General features: G+C 41.6%; 1 protein-coding gene across 1 annotated transcript in view; it reads left to right on the forward strand.

Moving 5' to 3' along the window:
* Positions 1-4359, forward strand: part of Eif4e3 (eukaryotic translation initiation factor 4E family member 3) — a 45545-nt gene extending 41186 nt beyond the window's left edge. Inside the window, exon 7 of the mRNA XM_045134143.1 lies at positions 2523-4359. Coding sequence (XP_044990078.1) covers positions 2523-2569 — 47 coding nt within the window. The 3' untranslated portion in view covers positions 2570-4359. The remainder of the gene's footprint in view (positions 1-2522) is intronic.
* Positions 4360-14028: the final 9669 nt, after the last annotated feature.

The raw sequence follows: 14028 nt of genomic DNA on the forward strand, positions 1-14028 counted from the left end.
CACAATTCTATGAACAAATTGCCAGGTCAGCACCTCAACCCAGAATTAGTGAGTTTTTTTAGATAACTAGGCCACAGAGCTATTGGGCTAGCCTCAGGGCCATGGCCATAAACAGGTAAGAATGAGCAAGAGCAGGCTGATTTACCCCTTAGCTGCTGGGGAAGCTAGGAGGAAGAAAAAACGCTTGCACCAGGGCCAGCTGTATTAGGCTGAGCAGACAGACACCCAAAGGTAGCTGCCACTGTCAAGGTTATGAGTCATACAGAACTGACTGCAGGTCTCAGCAGAAAGCCTATTTTAATGGCACACACTAACATTTAAAAACTGGAAGATTATGCAAATAAAAACTGGAACCGGAAAAAAAAAAAACAAGACATTTTTGGTATTTTATATAAAGCAGGCAGTCCTTTACTCAGCAGGGTTACAGAGCGCATTTGGAAAAATGAGGTCTGTGCAAAAATCTCATTCCCAGTGTGATAACGGTCCCTGGGTGAGCTAGGCCTGAAGTGGCCAGTCCATGCTTCTACTCTGTCTTGCTCACGGGAGCTTGGTGTTCACAAGTTGACAGAAGCTAGGTGACCACTGGGGGAAGACCCCAAGCCTATTTGGTCCTGGCCTCAGTGGGTGGGTAAGGAACAGGACGTGGACATGTTAAGTGTACTTGTCATGCACATTAATTGAGAAGCTCACAATGTACATATATCCTTCCTCCCCACTTCTGCTATATTCTTTAGAGCAGCTGAGTATATTGTTTTCTGATTATTGCATAGAGTAGGGCTTAGTAAACCAGGAAGCCCCAGCCAAGCCAGGCCCTCTGCTCCCCTCTCAGCTCACCTGTTTGCATATGAATGTAACAGAGAACATTTTCCACATTTTTAAATGATTGGGGAAAATCAAAGTCAACACTGTATTTTGTGATGCAAAGAAATTATACAAATGTCAAGTTTCAGGCCCGTGGATAGGTTCTGGCAAAAAAAAAAAAAACCTCATTTGTGTCCATATTTTCTATGCTGCATTAGTAATCCAAGTGCTACCACCATGGAAAAGTTTGTTGACTCCTGGCTTAGAGAGCATTCCTGGAGCCCATTCTTCCTCCATGCTGGAAGGGTGACAGGCGACCCTGGTACCCCAACACTAACAATTATGAATGTTTGGTCCACTAAGCCCTTGACCCATTGAGATCCAGCTCTGGCCACCCCCAACTGTCCTCCATACCTTGCAGTAAGGAAGAGCCTCCCAGGATCTCTTGCCTTTGCATTTAAAACTTCCAAGTTAGCACTACAATCAAGCTTGACCTAGACACATAGTGTGTTTCATGCAGACCAAACCACATTTTATTTGGTGTCTACCCTATAGTATCTTCCTTGAACATATACATTTTAAAAAGTGAACAATGAAGTTAGAGCTACAAGAATGTTCCGTTAGACCAGAGCAGATACTTCTCCACACTCTCCTCTGAGGGGTTTAACCAACCCTGGCCCTTAACAAAGTACCCCTTTCCCAATGCCATATCCAAATGGAGAGCAGGCTGGAGTGAACACCAGCGTGGTTGTGGAGTACTAATTTTCCATCCTGCCCCCAACACCAGGAGGAAGAGTGTAGCCTATATTAGAAGCATCCAGAGAGGAGGGGAGGGGAGAGGAAGGTGAAGTGGGCCAGATTAGTGTGTCCTCCTGGGACACATCTGCTGCTGGAAGAGGGAGAGGTGGCATGAAGCACTCAGGGCCTTGCGTCACTTCTGGCCACATCCAACCCTGCCTCACAGTGATGGCCTCCCCTGCTCAGGAAGTAGTTTTCAAAAGTGGCCTTTTACCTTAGAGCAAATGTTATGCATTTCATAGGTCTTCCATTTCCTGTCTTCCACTTAAAAAAAAAAAAAAGTTTAAGTCTCTGGAAATGTGTTTGAAGGCATAATTTTTTTAATTGTTAGGTTCTTAATTATAATTAGTAATTCCATGAAACAAACAGTAGGCCTGAAAATCCCCATGGCGGGGAGGGTTTGTGAAAAACAGCAGACCCATCCAAATTTTATGAAACTACAATTCCCACAGAAAGTGTTGAGAAGGAGGGCAGGAGCATAGCATTATTCCTGTCACCCTTGTGTGGTTCTTTGTTTCCTTTTTGTGTTATTTTTATTCCCGAGGGTAGGCTTGCTGGTGGCCGTCTTGGATGAGATCGGCCCCCTGCGCAGGCAGGTCGTGAGGAGGCACGCTTCCCCCGCCGCATTTGCTGGGAGCCCAGCGTACTCTCTTCATCGGCTTCTGGGGATGAGTCATCTCCCGAGGCCCAGCAAGAAGAAACAGGCAACATTCCCATTGCTTGTTTATTCCTTGTCTTAATTTTCATTATTACGTTTCTCAGGAAATGCACGCCTTAGCTAACAGTTACTGGCAGATGAGGTATTTGAGTTCTTGCCAACATTTGGGGAAGCTGAATGAGGTACCTAGAGGAGGGTTGGCCCATCCTTTGCTTAAAGTTTTCTTTCCTTTTTTTCTTTTTTTTGTTTTTTTTCTGTCCTTTAGCCCATGAAGAGCATCATGCTTTTGAAGGTGGACGTGGAAAACACTAATTGCTCTCTGTAAAGAATTCTTTGTCCTTTGCTGATTGGTTTTGGAAACGGTCTTAACAGGAGGGAGAGTGAAGAGAAGACTTGCCGAAGCCCGATGCTGGTCAATTTAGAGTGGGTTTCTGTCCTTGCAGACTGGGCAGTTAGTACTCAAAGTGGCAGGTGGGGTTGGGGGGAGATTGTGTGGGTTTCTACACATCTTACACTTGCTTTTTTTTTGCCAAAAAGGAAGAAAGAAAAGAAAAACTATTTTATTTTTAGCTTTCTAAATTCTCTGTTCTTCTCACTCCATTTAAAAAAAAAAAATTCCTTATTCCGGCTAATTATTGTTTTCTACACTACCTTTCACTGAGGTACAGCGCTCGGTTTCCCTTTGAGAATCCCTGATGTACCTAGTTAATACGAGTCTTATGCAGTCATGACAGCAAAGCCTTCCAAAGCACACTGTTCTGGGGGAAGACTAGCCAGGTCAAACCTGTCTTCTGACTATTGGTTGTGACATTTTCCTACAGACTGTGACCTGGCCATTATTTTTTTCCCATCCCAAAGAAAGAAAAAAATTGTATTTAATGTGTTTTTTTTCCACTGAGAGGACACATACCTTAAAACTTTCTTAAAAGCAATATGCAAAAATAATAATAATAGTCAGTTGGCCTAAACATGAAAACTTTAATCACAATTCAGTACCAGGATGAAAACAAAACTCTGGGTCCTGAGCCCTCTGTATCAGGCTTTCTGGCCAGCATCTCAACCTACCCTTTTCAGTGGGAGGCTTCAAGCAGCAGGGGATTTGCCCCAGAAGGAAACTTGGCATTTCTGAGAGAAAATGATAATTTTTAATTGTATGAGTTGAGCTTCTTCTCAAATTCAGCTGTTGACCCGCTTACCAAATAGATTCTTACCAAACTGATTCTAACCCCTTTAGTTCAGCGACTCCCCCTTTCCCGTTCATATTGTGTGTTGTTCCTCGTAATCCATGGCCTGCAAGGCTGGCTTACTTCCCTTCATTTTCACAATGCTGTAGGATGCAGGTGATCACTCACTAAGTTGAGCTTCGAGTGAATTCTGCTGCTATTGACTACAGGATCCTTGCTACCAAAGAAATACTGCTTTCAGAAGGTGGAAACCTTGCAGAGGATTCTAACCCCCTCACAGCGTTTCCGTTTCCCACTCCACTTAGCCTGGCCTGTTAGTACATTTTACTGAGAACGGACAGGCCATTTGATGATACTCACTCCTGTTGGCTTACTTTTGGAACCACAGGAACAGTGCAGGCTTACACACTTCTCAAAAGAGTAGTGCATGTGGACTTTCACACTCAGGATTTTCCATTTCTCTTGCAACACTGGCCGGCAGAGAGATGGGGCTAGTCTGTGCCTCCTACTTGTGTTTGTAAATACAATTCCCCATTCAGATATTTTGAAGGACTCTCGTTAACATCTATTTATAAAAACTGTAGCCTCCACTTACATAGCTAAACACATCAACCATAATAATAATCAATCATAGCTTACAAGTTGCTTTTTTTCCCCTAAACTTAAGTCTCTTCAGCAAGTTCACATATCAGGCTATTGGATCCTTCTAGCAAAATCCTGGGACATGTTTGTCTAAATGGTGTGCAATTTTCTAAACAGTTTTTAAACTTGTTTTCAGATTATTCCTAAAGGATTTAAAACAGTTATCCTGGACATGAATTGAAATTCCTTTTTATAATATAAGTATTTTTCTTATAGAATAGGGGGAAAGGATATAGCTGACTTCATTATGATTGTGATATCTATTTCCATAAATAAATGAATTTTGATTTTGAGGAATTTTTATTTTTGAACTTTATTTAAAGCATTTGTGATGACATGTTCAAATTTTGCATGTATGTAGCCTTTGAAGTAAAATTAAAGTAAAATAAATAGGAATGTTAGGCTCACGTTAATGCTTTTGAGTTTCTGTTGTTTACAACCCTGAAACATGGCAAACACACAATGTAGATTTTAGTCCCTAGGAACTTGCAACTATTTATGACCCTTTGGACAACACCAACCATGAGAAGGATTTAATTTGCCTAATGTTCAGAACCTATCATCTAAGTCACGTTAACAGTGGATTTTGTCAGATTTTGCTTTGGAAATTGTTTTAATTGAATATTTAGTCACAGTTGACTTTGTGTGAACTAAGCTGATTTAATCAGTTTAAAAACCCTTCGTTACCCCCTTAGATTAAAGGAGCTAATACTCTATTGAGACGGAAGGACATATTTGGGGGGGCATGTGACTGTGTCAATGGGCGGTTTGCCCATCTTGCCAAAGCTGAGAAAGTGAAGGTCAGTAGAGTCTTGGACCTTCAGCCAACTCCTGCAGGCAGCCAGTACTCTCTGCCACCCACGAGCCAAGGGGCTCATTTTCGTGTCTTGTAATGCCCCAGTCTGTGAGACCCATCCAGGGAAGGTGCCTGAAAGCACTGTATGCTTTCTCTCCCATCCCATTATTCCCAATTGTCATTTCACAGGTGCCTGTTCATATTGGGAATATTGTACCCGTTAAGTAAGAACAAGTAGCACCCACTAGAGACTTGTCCCTGAAGTATTTTCTAACAACTTTCTGAGTGCTGGATTCCTCAATTTCAAGATTTCCTTTCTCACCCCAACTTAATCTTGTTTCCAAAATGACATTAGAATATGTAACAAGCATGTAATGCTGCTATTGAAATCATGGGGCACACGTGAAAAGGAAAACACAAGTCTCGTGAACCAAAGGTTCAATTCACTCCACCCATTTCTACCCTGGCCTCGATTTACTCCGTGTTCTCACTGTACACAGTCACAAGACTTTGCAGTTGGGAGGAATTTTAGCTATAATTGGATCCAGTAGACAGTATTCAATCTACTGGCTGAGCCTTGACTGTCCCTCATGGAAGGATGGAAGTCTTGCAAGCAGCAGAGCTGGGCATTGACATCAGTGAGCTGCATCTTCCCGGGTAGGAAGACTCTTAACATCTGTCAACCTGACTTAACGTCTCCATCAAATTACCTTGCTTGGCACTAGGCATCTAACTGATGCTTGCCATGAATTTGCCACCTAATTAGATATCACGTAAGTCCATTTCTTCATTCTGTCCAGCTCACCATCACTGGTGGAACCATGTCAGTTTTAGACTCTAGAGATCACTAGTTTGGCAGGAGGTGAGCCTGTGCTGTCAGATGCCCCAGGTCCTGAGGATCCCAACTTTTCCATGGACACAAAGCTGACAACATCTGCAGCCATCACATGGTGGCGCTGCTGCCTTCCTGCCAACAGCCTTGGACCACAGTGGAATATGTCCTGCCATGTATGGGGTGGGGGGGGGGGATTACTCTAAGATCCTGCTGTATGCTCACAGGGCTTTCTAAAAACTTTGATTACAGACTGTAAAAACTCATACTTAGTGACGGGCATTTTATTCTCATCCATCTCGTCAACATGTAACAAAGGTAGAACTCTCCAGATGTGCTGGTAAACATGTCAACTTCCAAGCTGCCACCAGTCCTTTAAGTAACTGTGAAGAGAAAGAAATAAGCCCAACACAGAAGTGCAGGAAAGATGTCTTCTGTGGTGTGTGTGGCCAGTGATAATAAAAGATGAGGGTATTGTTTTTTTCTGGTCAACTTTCTGAATGTAGAACTCCTTTAACAATGCAAATGGACTCCTCTGCCCCTGTAGTGTATGTTTCTCTAAGATTTTCCCTTAATGCACATGAAAGTAGAGGACTGCCTGCATATTGTTTGTTAATATTGAGATCACTGAAAACCTACTGTAGAGTGTGGAGGCTTGGGCCTGTGGGAAGCCTGAATGTTTGCCTCAACTGTCAGAAGTCAGAGGGTAAAGAAAAAAGAAGACAGGAGCAAATGCAGACAAAGAGTCACATTTACCCTGACCTCTGGGGCCACAGCTAGATAGGTTCCTCACTACAGTTTTAAGGGGGAAAAAAAAAGACCCAAATAGATTCCCTATACATCTGCCTGAATTGGTCTGAGTTGGTTTCCTACCCTTTGTATATACAAATTACATCAAAATCTAAGAAGACTTTATTTAGTTAATTCTTCGAGGCCCAAAGTCACCATTCTTTGTGGTGTGACATGACCCCAAATTGACAAGCAAACTCAGAGACATAGAATTTTGGAGTGGACGGGACCTTCAAGATCATCTACCAGGGCTTCTCGCTGCTTAGTGGGCAGATGAATCACTGGGGTGCTGGTTGATCAAGCAGGTTTCCCCACCTGCACTGTGGAGCTCTGGGCAGCCTAAGGGTCTGCATTTTTAGCTAGTGCTCCTCTGACACTAAGATCCTCAGACCTCACTTGGAGGACTTCTGATTTTATCCAACCTCAGCGTGACAGGTGAGGAAAGCTCCCTCCTCCTCCCCAACATTAAGCTCTCACAAACACCCTAATGAAGGGTATAACAACAACAAAATTGTATAAAAGCTGGAGAAAACCATTATTACTAAGACTCACATGGTGGATACACAGCAATTTTAAGCAGCCCATCCCTGGAAGTCTGTAGTACAGACCGATAACACAGAGCAGTGGCTTTTCTCTTTTGTAACTACTATTTCAGCCCTCTTAAGAGAAAGGACGTTAATGTTCGGAAGAAGTGGTTGCTCCATATGGGCAGTGACTGCTTTTCTATAATGTCTTATGGCATCTGGGGTTGAGCATCATTGAACAAGATTAAATGAATGTTATGGAGCTATAAAAATGCATGTAAAATAACGCAGAACTGTTCAGATGACTATCAGAGTAGCCTGGGAATGAATTTGCACTAAAATTAATTGTCACTTTCTAAACGTAGCTTAGCCAAGCTGTTACTAAACTGGAGGGAGTCTTTAATACATCAAAGTGTCAAAAAAAAATCAAATATGCCTTTCCCCAAACCATGTGAATGGTAAGCAGAAGTCAATGTGTAGTCAGTACTTTTTTTTCATCATCGCTACTGAAATTTTGAGTCTCATTGTATTTGTGTGTTGCATGTGGTTTACTAGAATATCCAGTTAATTGCCATTTGGATATTCTGTGCTTTTATGTCTTTCAGAAGTCATGAGGTTACAGGAACCTACTAAATGTTTTTGTTTTGGTTGCTACCTAGAAGTTATCAACTCATAGAAACTCATAGAAAATATGCAGTTTCAACTTAATATTGAAGTCAGGACTTCTCTTGAACTTTTGTTTTGGAAGAAGTGTTTATTTGAAATTTATTAAGCTGACAACTTTGCACTATAGAATTGAGCATGAAGTAAATATAAATTTCAGAGTTTGCTAAAAAAAATGAATGGTACCTATTTTCTTTTTGCATACAAAGAAGCAATTTTTACCAAAAGTGTAAGAAGGGAGACGTTTTAGTCTTAGCATTTTATAGAATGAATGAAGGACTTTGAATATTTTAGTAAACATATAGACTTTCCATTTTCAAGTGAGGCGATTGATTTTGTGAGCATACATTAAATTCTCTACAAATTCTTTAGATCTTACTCATATAATGGAGGTTTCAACTGTTGTATGTATTTTTGAAAAGTGTTGATGCTGTGCTTAGTATTTGCTTACACCAAGTCACCATGACCTTGCATGTGTCCTCGTGGAGGATTTGGTTTACTTTGAATTATTACACAAGATAATTTTAAATTCAAACTACTGCCACACTGCAGCTTGAGACATCTAGCACCATTTGTCCCAAATTTAAAGTCTTATCAGTGGCCTTGAAGGTTATGCATTCTTTAGAACAGTTTCACCTGTGTAAGTTGAGCCAGGTTTATTTGCCTTATGTTTGGATCTGCTTATACCCTCCCCCCATACCATCCACCCACTACCCCCATTTTATACCATCTGTGCCCTGTGCAGTCTGGGACCCCTTCACATCTGGCTACAAGCTGGTGTAAATGCCCTTCCTTTTGATCTGGTTTCATCTAGTGATTTGCTCAGGATTTTTAAGGTCAGACTGCAAACTTTCTTGTTCTAGTTATTTTTGATTTTATATCATGTGTTGTGTTTGATGTTGAGATTCATGTGAAAGTTGCTTCTATAAGTTGGTAATTTTTATTCCAGCCTTTTTTTTTTTTTTTTTTTTTTGCAGCAATAAGGTAAGGCTTGCCTATACTCTTCTTACTTGAAAATGCCATAATTTATATGCTTAGTAAAAATGTCTGTTTGTGCCAATGTTCTTACCATTTTGAATTTGGGACTCATGCAATAAATTTGTAGCCTTGCCTTTTTCAAGCTAAACTGTCTGCAGATCGTGTTTGAGTTCTTAGTGTTTAGGATGTTGAGCTCTTTGCTCATCTGTTGTAACTCATTTTCACTGTAGCATTGGTCTTACAGTATAGAAATATCCTTTTCATCTGCGTTTAAAATGTCATGCAGTTGTATCAGCATATGGCAGAACCTTGATCTCAACTAGGCTCCAGGTATCTGTGTGGTGATTCATAGAGCCTTGTTTATTCCGTGTAACACGTATTGGAACTTTCTGTCACACAGCTCTATTGGGAATGAGAGGAGCTCTTACTTAATATCGGGCATGTAGTTGGGTCTCTGTGGTTCGGTTTCTGTTTTCTGGAATTCAGCTGATTGTAACACTCATTTTTGTCTCATACAGCACATAGCTTGCTTATTCAAAAAATGATTTAACCTTTTATCCCAAATGGCTGTTTTATAATTAATCAATTTCTCTGCTTGCTCCTTTGGTGCTACACTTTGGCCATTCAGTTGTCCCCCATTTAGTCAAGTAAAGTGAGTTGATTCTGCTTCAGTTGTAGAATGTACCCCTTTAAGAGCAAACAAAAACAGCCCCGCAAACTCTGATGTCTTCCTGTTCATCTGTACTGTTTCTCGTCTCTCACTGTAGAAACAAGCAGTTCAAGATGATGTGCGTGCTGATCAATTCACTTCAACATGGCAAATTTAATGAAAACTGCGAGGGGCAGGGAAGGCTTTAAAGTTTCATAAGCCCATCTTCTCATGCTTGAGTCCTGTTACTGCCTCCCTGTGTGCTTTATCACCGGCAGTTACTGCTGGACTTGGGGGATCATGTCATGAGGTGTCTAGAGCCACAGTCTGCCTTCTCACTTCACGTTTTAGAGACTAAAACCCTGTATCTTTTCTTTCTCAGTAGTTTCTTCCAGGACCATGGTTGCCGTTAAAGACAACGGCAAAACTTTAACTGCTTTATTATACTAATGAGTGAATTTAAATCTCTGGACTCCTATAGCCTGATAGGGCTTTTGTTATAGGAAGAAAACAGTAGCACTTACAAGGCGCGGCAAGCTCCAGTGTGTATCGTTGGAATATGTTCTCTGTTTTCATCATCTGGGTAGGCTGTGGTGCTGACTAGCTCATTTCTTGCTAGAGAAGATAAGTTTAAATCGTAAGTACATTTAACTTGCAAGCATAAATCATCAGCTTTTCTAATCGTAGGCATGTTGAACTCTGCACCGTTTGTACAGATGGTATGGCTGAGTGTGCGCCCCTCCCGGCAGAAAGGATGCAGACAGGCTTGTACCCCCCAATCCCCTCTGCAGCTCAGGAGCCCTAAACCACTTGGCACGTATAGGATTTGATGAGGTATGGGACTGGTGGGAGGTTACAGGTCTTAGGCAGCATTTTCGCTTTTGTGACCATTTCTGCCTGTTGAATAATGATGAGAGTGAGTGTTCGCTCCCTTCCGGGTGCTTCTTGTGGGCAGCCAAGTTACAGAGAACAAGACACTGCCCTTCTGCATGTATCTGCTTTTCAAAGCCAGCATCATAGAACCAAATCATTAGCAGAGCTTCCTTGACTTCAAAAAGCACTCTCTAGAAGGTTGGCAGAACAGAAATACTCAGGTACTGCAAGCAAAGTCTTCTTGTAGCATGTTTTGACAAGCATGTTAAAAATCAAAAGCAAGCTGGGTATGGTGGCGCACGCCTTTAATCCCAGCACTCCGGAGGCAGAGGTGGGAGGATCGCCGAGAGTTCAAGGTCACCCTGAGACTACATAGTGAAATCCAGGTCAGCCTGGCCTAGAGCAAGACCTTACCAAAAAGAAAAAAAAAAAAAAAAAAGCCCCAAAACAACAACAAAATAAATTAATAAAAATAAAAAGCATGGTGACCACTCCCACCTACTCCCTCACACCTATATCCATCATTCGAGTAGCCAGTAAATTTCATTGCCATGCTCGACAACCTTATGGAACATTTTCTAAATGAAACCTTTTAATTGAAAACTAATGGTACAGAAGTCACAAAAGAAATGTATAACTTAGTGAATTTTTATATGAAGGTCATGGAACAAAACTCTGCCGGACTCCCTATGAGCCCACTTCACACATCCTCTCCCTCATATAACCATTATCCTGACCTGGAGAGACCACTTGCCTACTTGTTCTTCCCTCGAGTATTACCACGTAACAATCACCTGTCTTACCATTTTATGTATAGAAGTTCCTGCCAACATTGGCTTCATAACAGTTGTAAGCCCTGGGGCTGGAGAGATGGCTCAGAGGTTAAATCCACTTTCTTGCAAAACCTAAAGGCCTGGGTTCAATTCCCCAGATGCAAAAATCGGTGCTTTTGTCTAGGGGCTCATTTGCAGTGGCAGGAGGCCCTGGTGCACCCCATGCTTACACTCTCTGACTCTCTTAAATATATATTTTAAGTTGTAAGCCCTATAAACGCAGTGCTGAACTGTTAATACTCATTCCCTCCACAAATCACTGTGTGGGCAGGGTTCATTCATGATTGTGATATCAATAATAACACTAACATATATTGAATAACATGTTATCACAGCATGTAGATTATTCCTCCACCAAACCTTGTGAGTAATGCTAGTATTGTTCCCAATTTGTGTGTGTGGTATGTGTATGTGTGGTGTGTGGGGAGGGGATGGGGGAATTGGGGATAAATAGGTGAAAGGACTTGCCCAATGTCACACAAGAAGTCATTTTCAGCTGCTGAGATACAATTCAGTTTCTGTGACCTTAACTTGACCTAATGTTAGGCTGCTTAAATGGAAATTGAAGATTCAAAAAGACAAGAACGTAGAGATTTCTTGTGAGCTCTTTTTAAAAGAAAGGGATCTATAGCACGAAGAAAAGTTGGAAAAGCTGCTGTCCTCATCATAAACTCCAACTTCAGGCGCTGATCACCACCCAGAGCCCAAATACATCTTCTTTTCCAGATGAATTAATGACCCAGAGAATATAAAAGCATTTGTTTAAGGTCACAGGGGCAGTTTGTGGAAAAGTTGCAACCAAATCCCAAATCCCCTGACTGTTAACATCAGTGAGGGTCTTCGCTCCTACTTTTCTTCAAACAAATATATGTTTTCTAACCTGCGTCTTTGCTGCAGCTCCCTGTGAGCAGATGTCTTGAACACAGCTCCCAGCTAAGACACCCATGTGCTTATTTCCTCAAGGTTTTAGTGGGCAATTAAAAAAAAAAAAATCCCTCATATTTGAAGCTTACTTTATGCCTCTCTTATTGAGTGCCCAATCTGTAGACACACATGCCTACCACTCTTCTCTGAAGAATGTACAAGATAACACATTTGACTGGTGTGGATGGCAGGTGAAAAAGCATTCCTGGTGTAGTGTGTAGGCCCTGTAACGTATTCACGGCCAATCCTGGATTATCCCAGCACAGATGGATCATGCAAAAATCCCTCTTCTACTTCTAACTAGTGACCTTTAACTATTTGTGTTTGCAAATGCTTTTTACCAGAGATTGGGAAGAAGAGCGGAGAAGACGGGACTTGGTTTCTTGACCAAAACTTCGGGTATCCTGGTAAAAGGTTTTAGTGGTTCTGTTACCTAAGATACAGAAAGACTCGAGAATTCTATCTGAACTGAACCCCACCTGGGATACCCACCTTGGCCGTGGATGGAAACATCCAGAAAATGATGCAGCAAGCTTAATTACTGGGTTGAAATCCTTTTAGCTGGTGCCTAGAGCAAGGCACTCAGCTTCCTTGAGAAGCAGAGGTAGTCCAAGTTTCACAGGAAGCCTCCCGCGCAGTTCTCTGCACCTGGCAGAGAGCTGACCCCCGCCCCTTCCAGTGGTTTGTCCCTGTGGTAGAGAGAGTGGACTGGCCCAAGGAAATGCGCTTTATTGATGCTAACTAAGGTATTGATTGACTCAGTTTGCCTTGTTTGGGGCACCAAGGGTCTTTGGTGGCAATATTCTAGTCAAACCTACTAGTCTCCTGACTGCTTATTGACAGACTCTTGTGCTCTTTATGCCATCCTTGGAAAAGCAAATTGTCCCTTTTATTCAATTCTGCATATTTGGTTTCTGTATCCATTTGTTAGGAGCCAAGTTAAGACTGGGATGAAGTTTCCAATTAGTTACTGTCTTTCTTTATTATTTACTTACTTATTTATTTATTTAAGAGAAGATGGATAGAGAGAAAGAGGCAGACACAGAGAGACAACGGGTGTGCCTGGGCCTCCAGCCACTGCAAACGAACTTCAGACACATGCGCCACCTTGTGCATTTGGCTTACATGGGTCCTGGGAAATAGAACCTGGGTCCTTTGGCTTTGCAGGCAAGTGCCTTAACCACTAAACCATTCTCTCCAGCCCCCAATTAGTTATTTTCTAAGGACCTCACAGTCACCCTTCCTAAGGAATACAAGGAGGATGTTCAGTGGATAAGAATGTTTTCCATGCTGAACAAAATTCTTGGTAAAACTTAAATCCCATATCCTGTACTGTAGAATGTAGGCATGCAAAGTCGTCATCACGAGATAACTGTTGGAATCCCCTAAGAGTTCCCTGTATTACATGCATATTATTTTAATCACTGATATCTTTTTAAAAAGAAAAAGCTTATGGGCATTTGTATAGCTGAGATGTGGACCACATACTGAATTGACTCATTCAGCCAGGCCCTGGAGATATAAATATTGGTTCTACTTCACAGAGTAGACAATTTCGAGGATTCAGAAAAGCACGAGGATTCAATGAACAGGTAGACCCTACGAAGAGCAAGAAGTAGATCTTCAGCATCTTTGAGTCTCACATATTTGGTGTACAGTATGAACTCCACTCCACTTGGAATGAGGAATGCTGTCATAAGCAGAGCTTTTTTTTTTTTTCCTTTTTAGTAAAATTTAAATTTCTGAGGTTGAGTGTTTGCACTAATCTCATTATTATTTTTAAATTCTTTAATAATAGTTTAGACACTGAGTTCAGCAACCACAAAGGCTGTTTATAATTTGTTGGCACTTTCCAGACATCTTTAAAAGCCATGCAAGCCCCTGACTTTCGCTCCTTAATTCACTGTGTCTTTATGTCTCCACCTGAGGGGCAACAATCATAAAACAACCCATGCACCAGCATGTTGACTGTGGGGATTCGTACACTGTGGAATGTCTAAACGTTGCTTACTCTGTAATTTTTAAAAGCCCTGTAACTCCTTATAAAGTATGTATAGCACCTGAACAAGAAATACGACACTAAG

The sequence above is a fragment of the Jaculus jaculus genome, chromosome 14 (assembly GCF_020740685.1).
Source record: "Jaculus jaculus isolate mJacJac1 chromosome 14, mJacJac1.mat.Y.cur, whole genome shotgun sequence".
Taxonomy (NCBI): Eukaryota; Metazoa; Chordata; class Mammalia; order Rodentia; family Dipodidae; genus Jaculus; species Jaculus jaculus.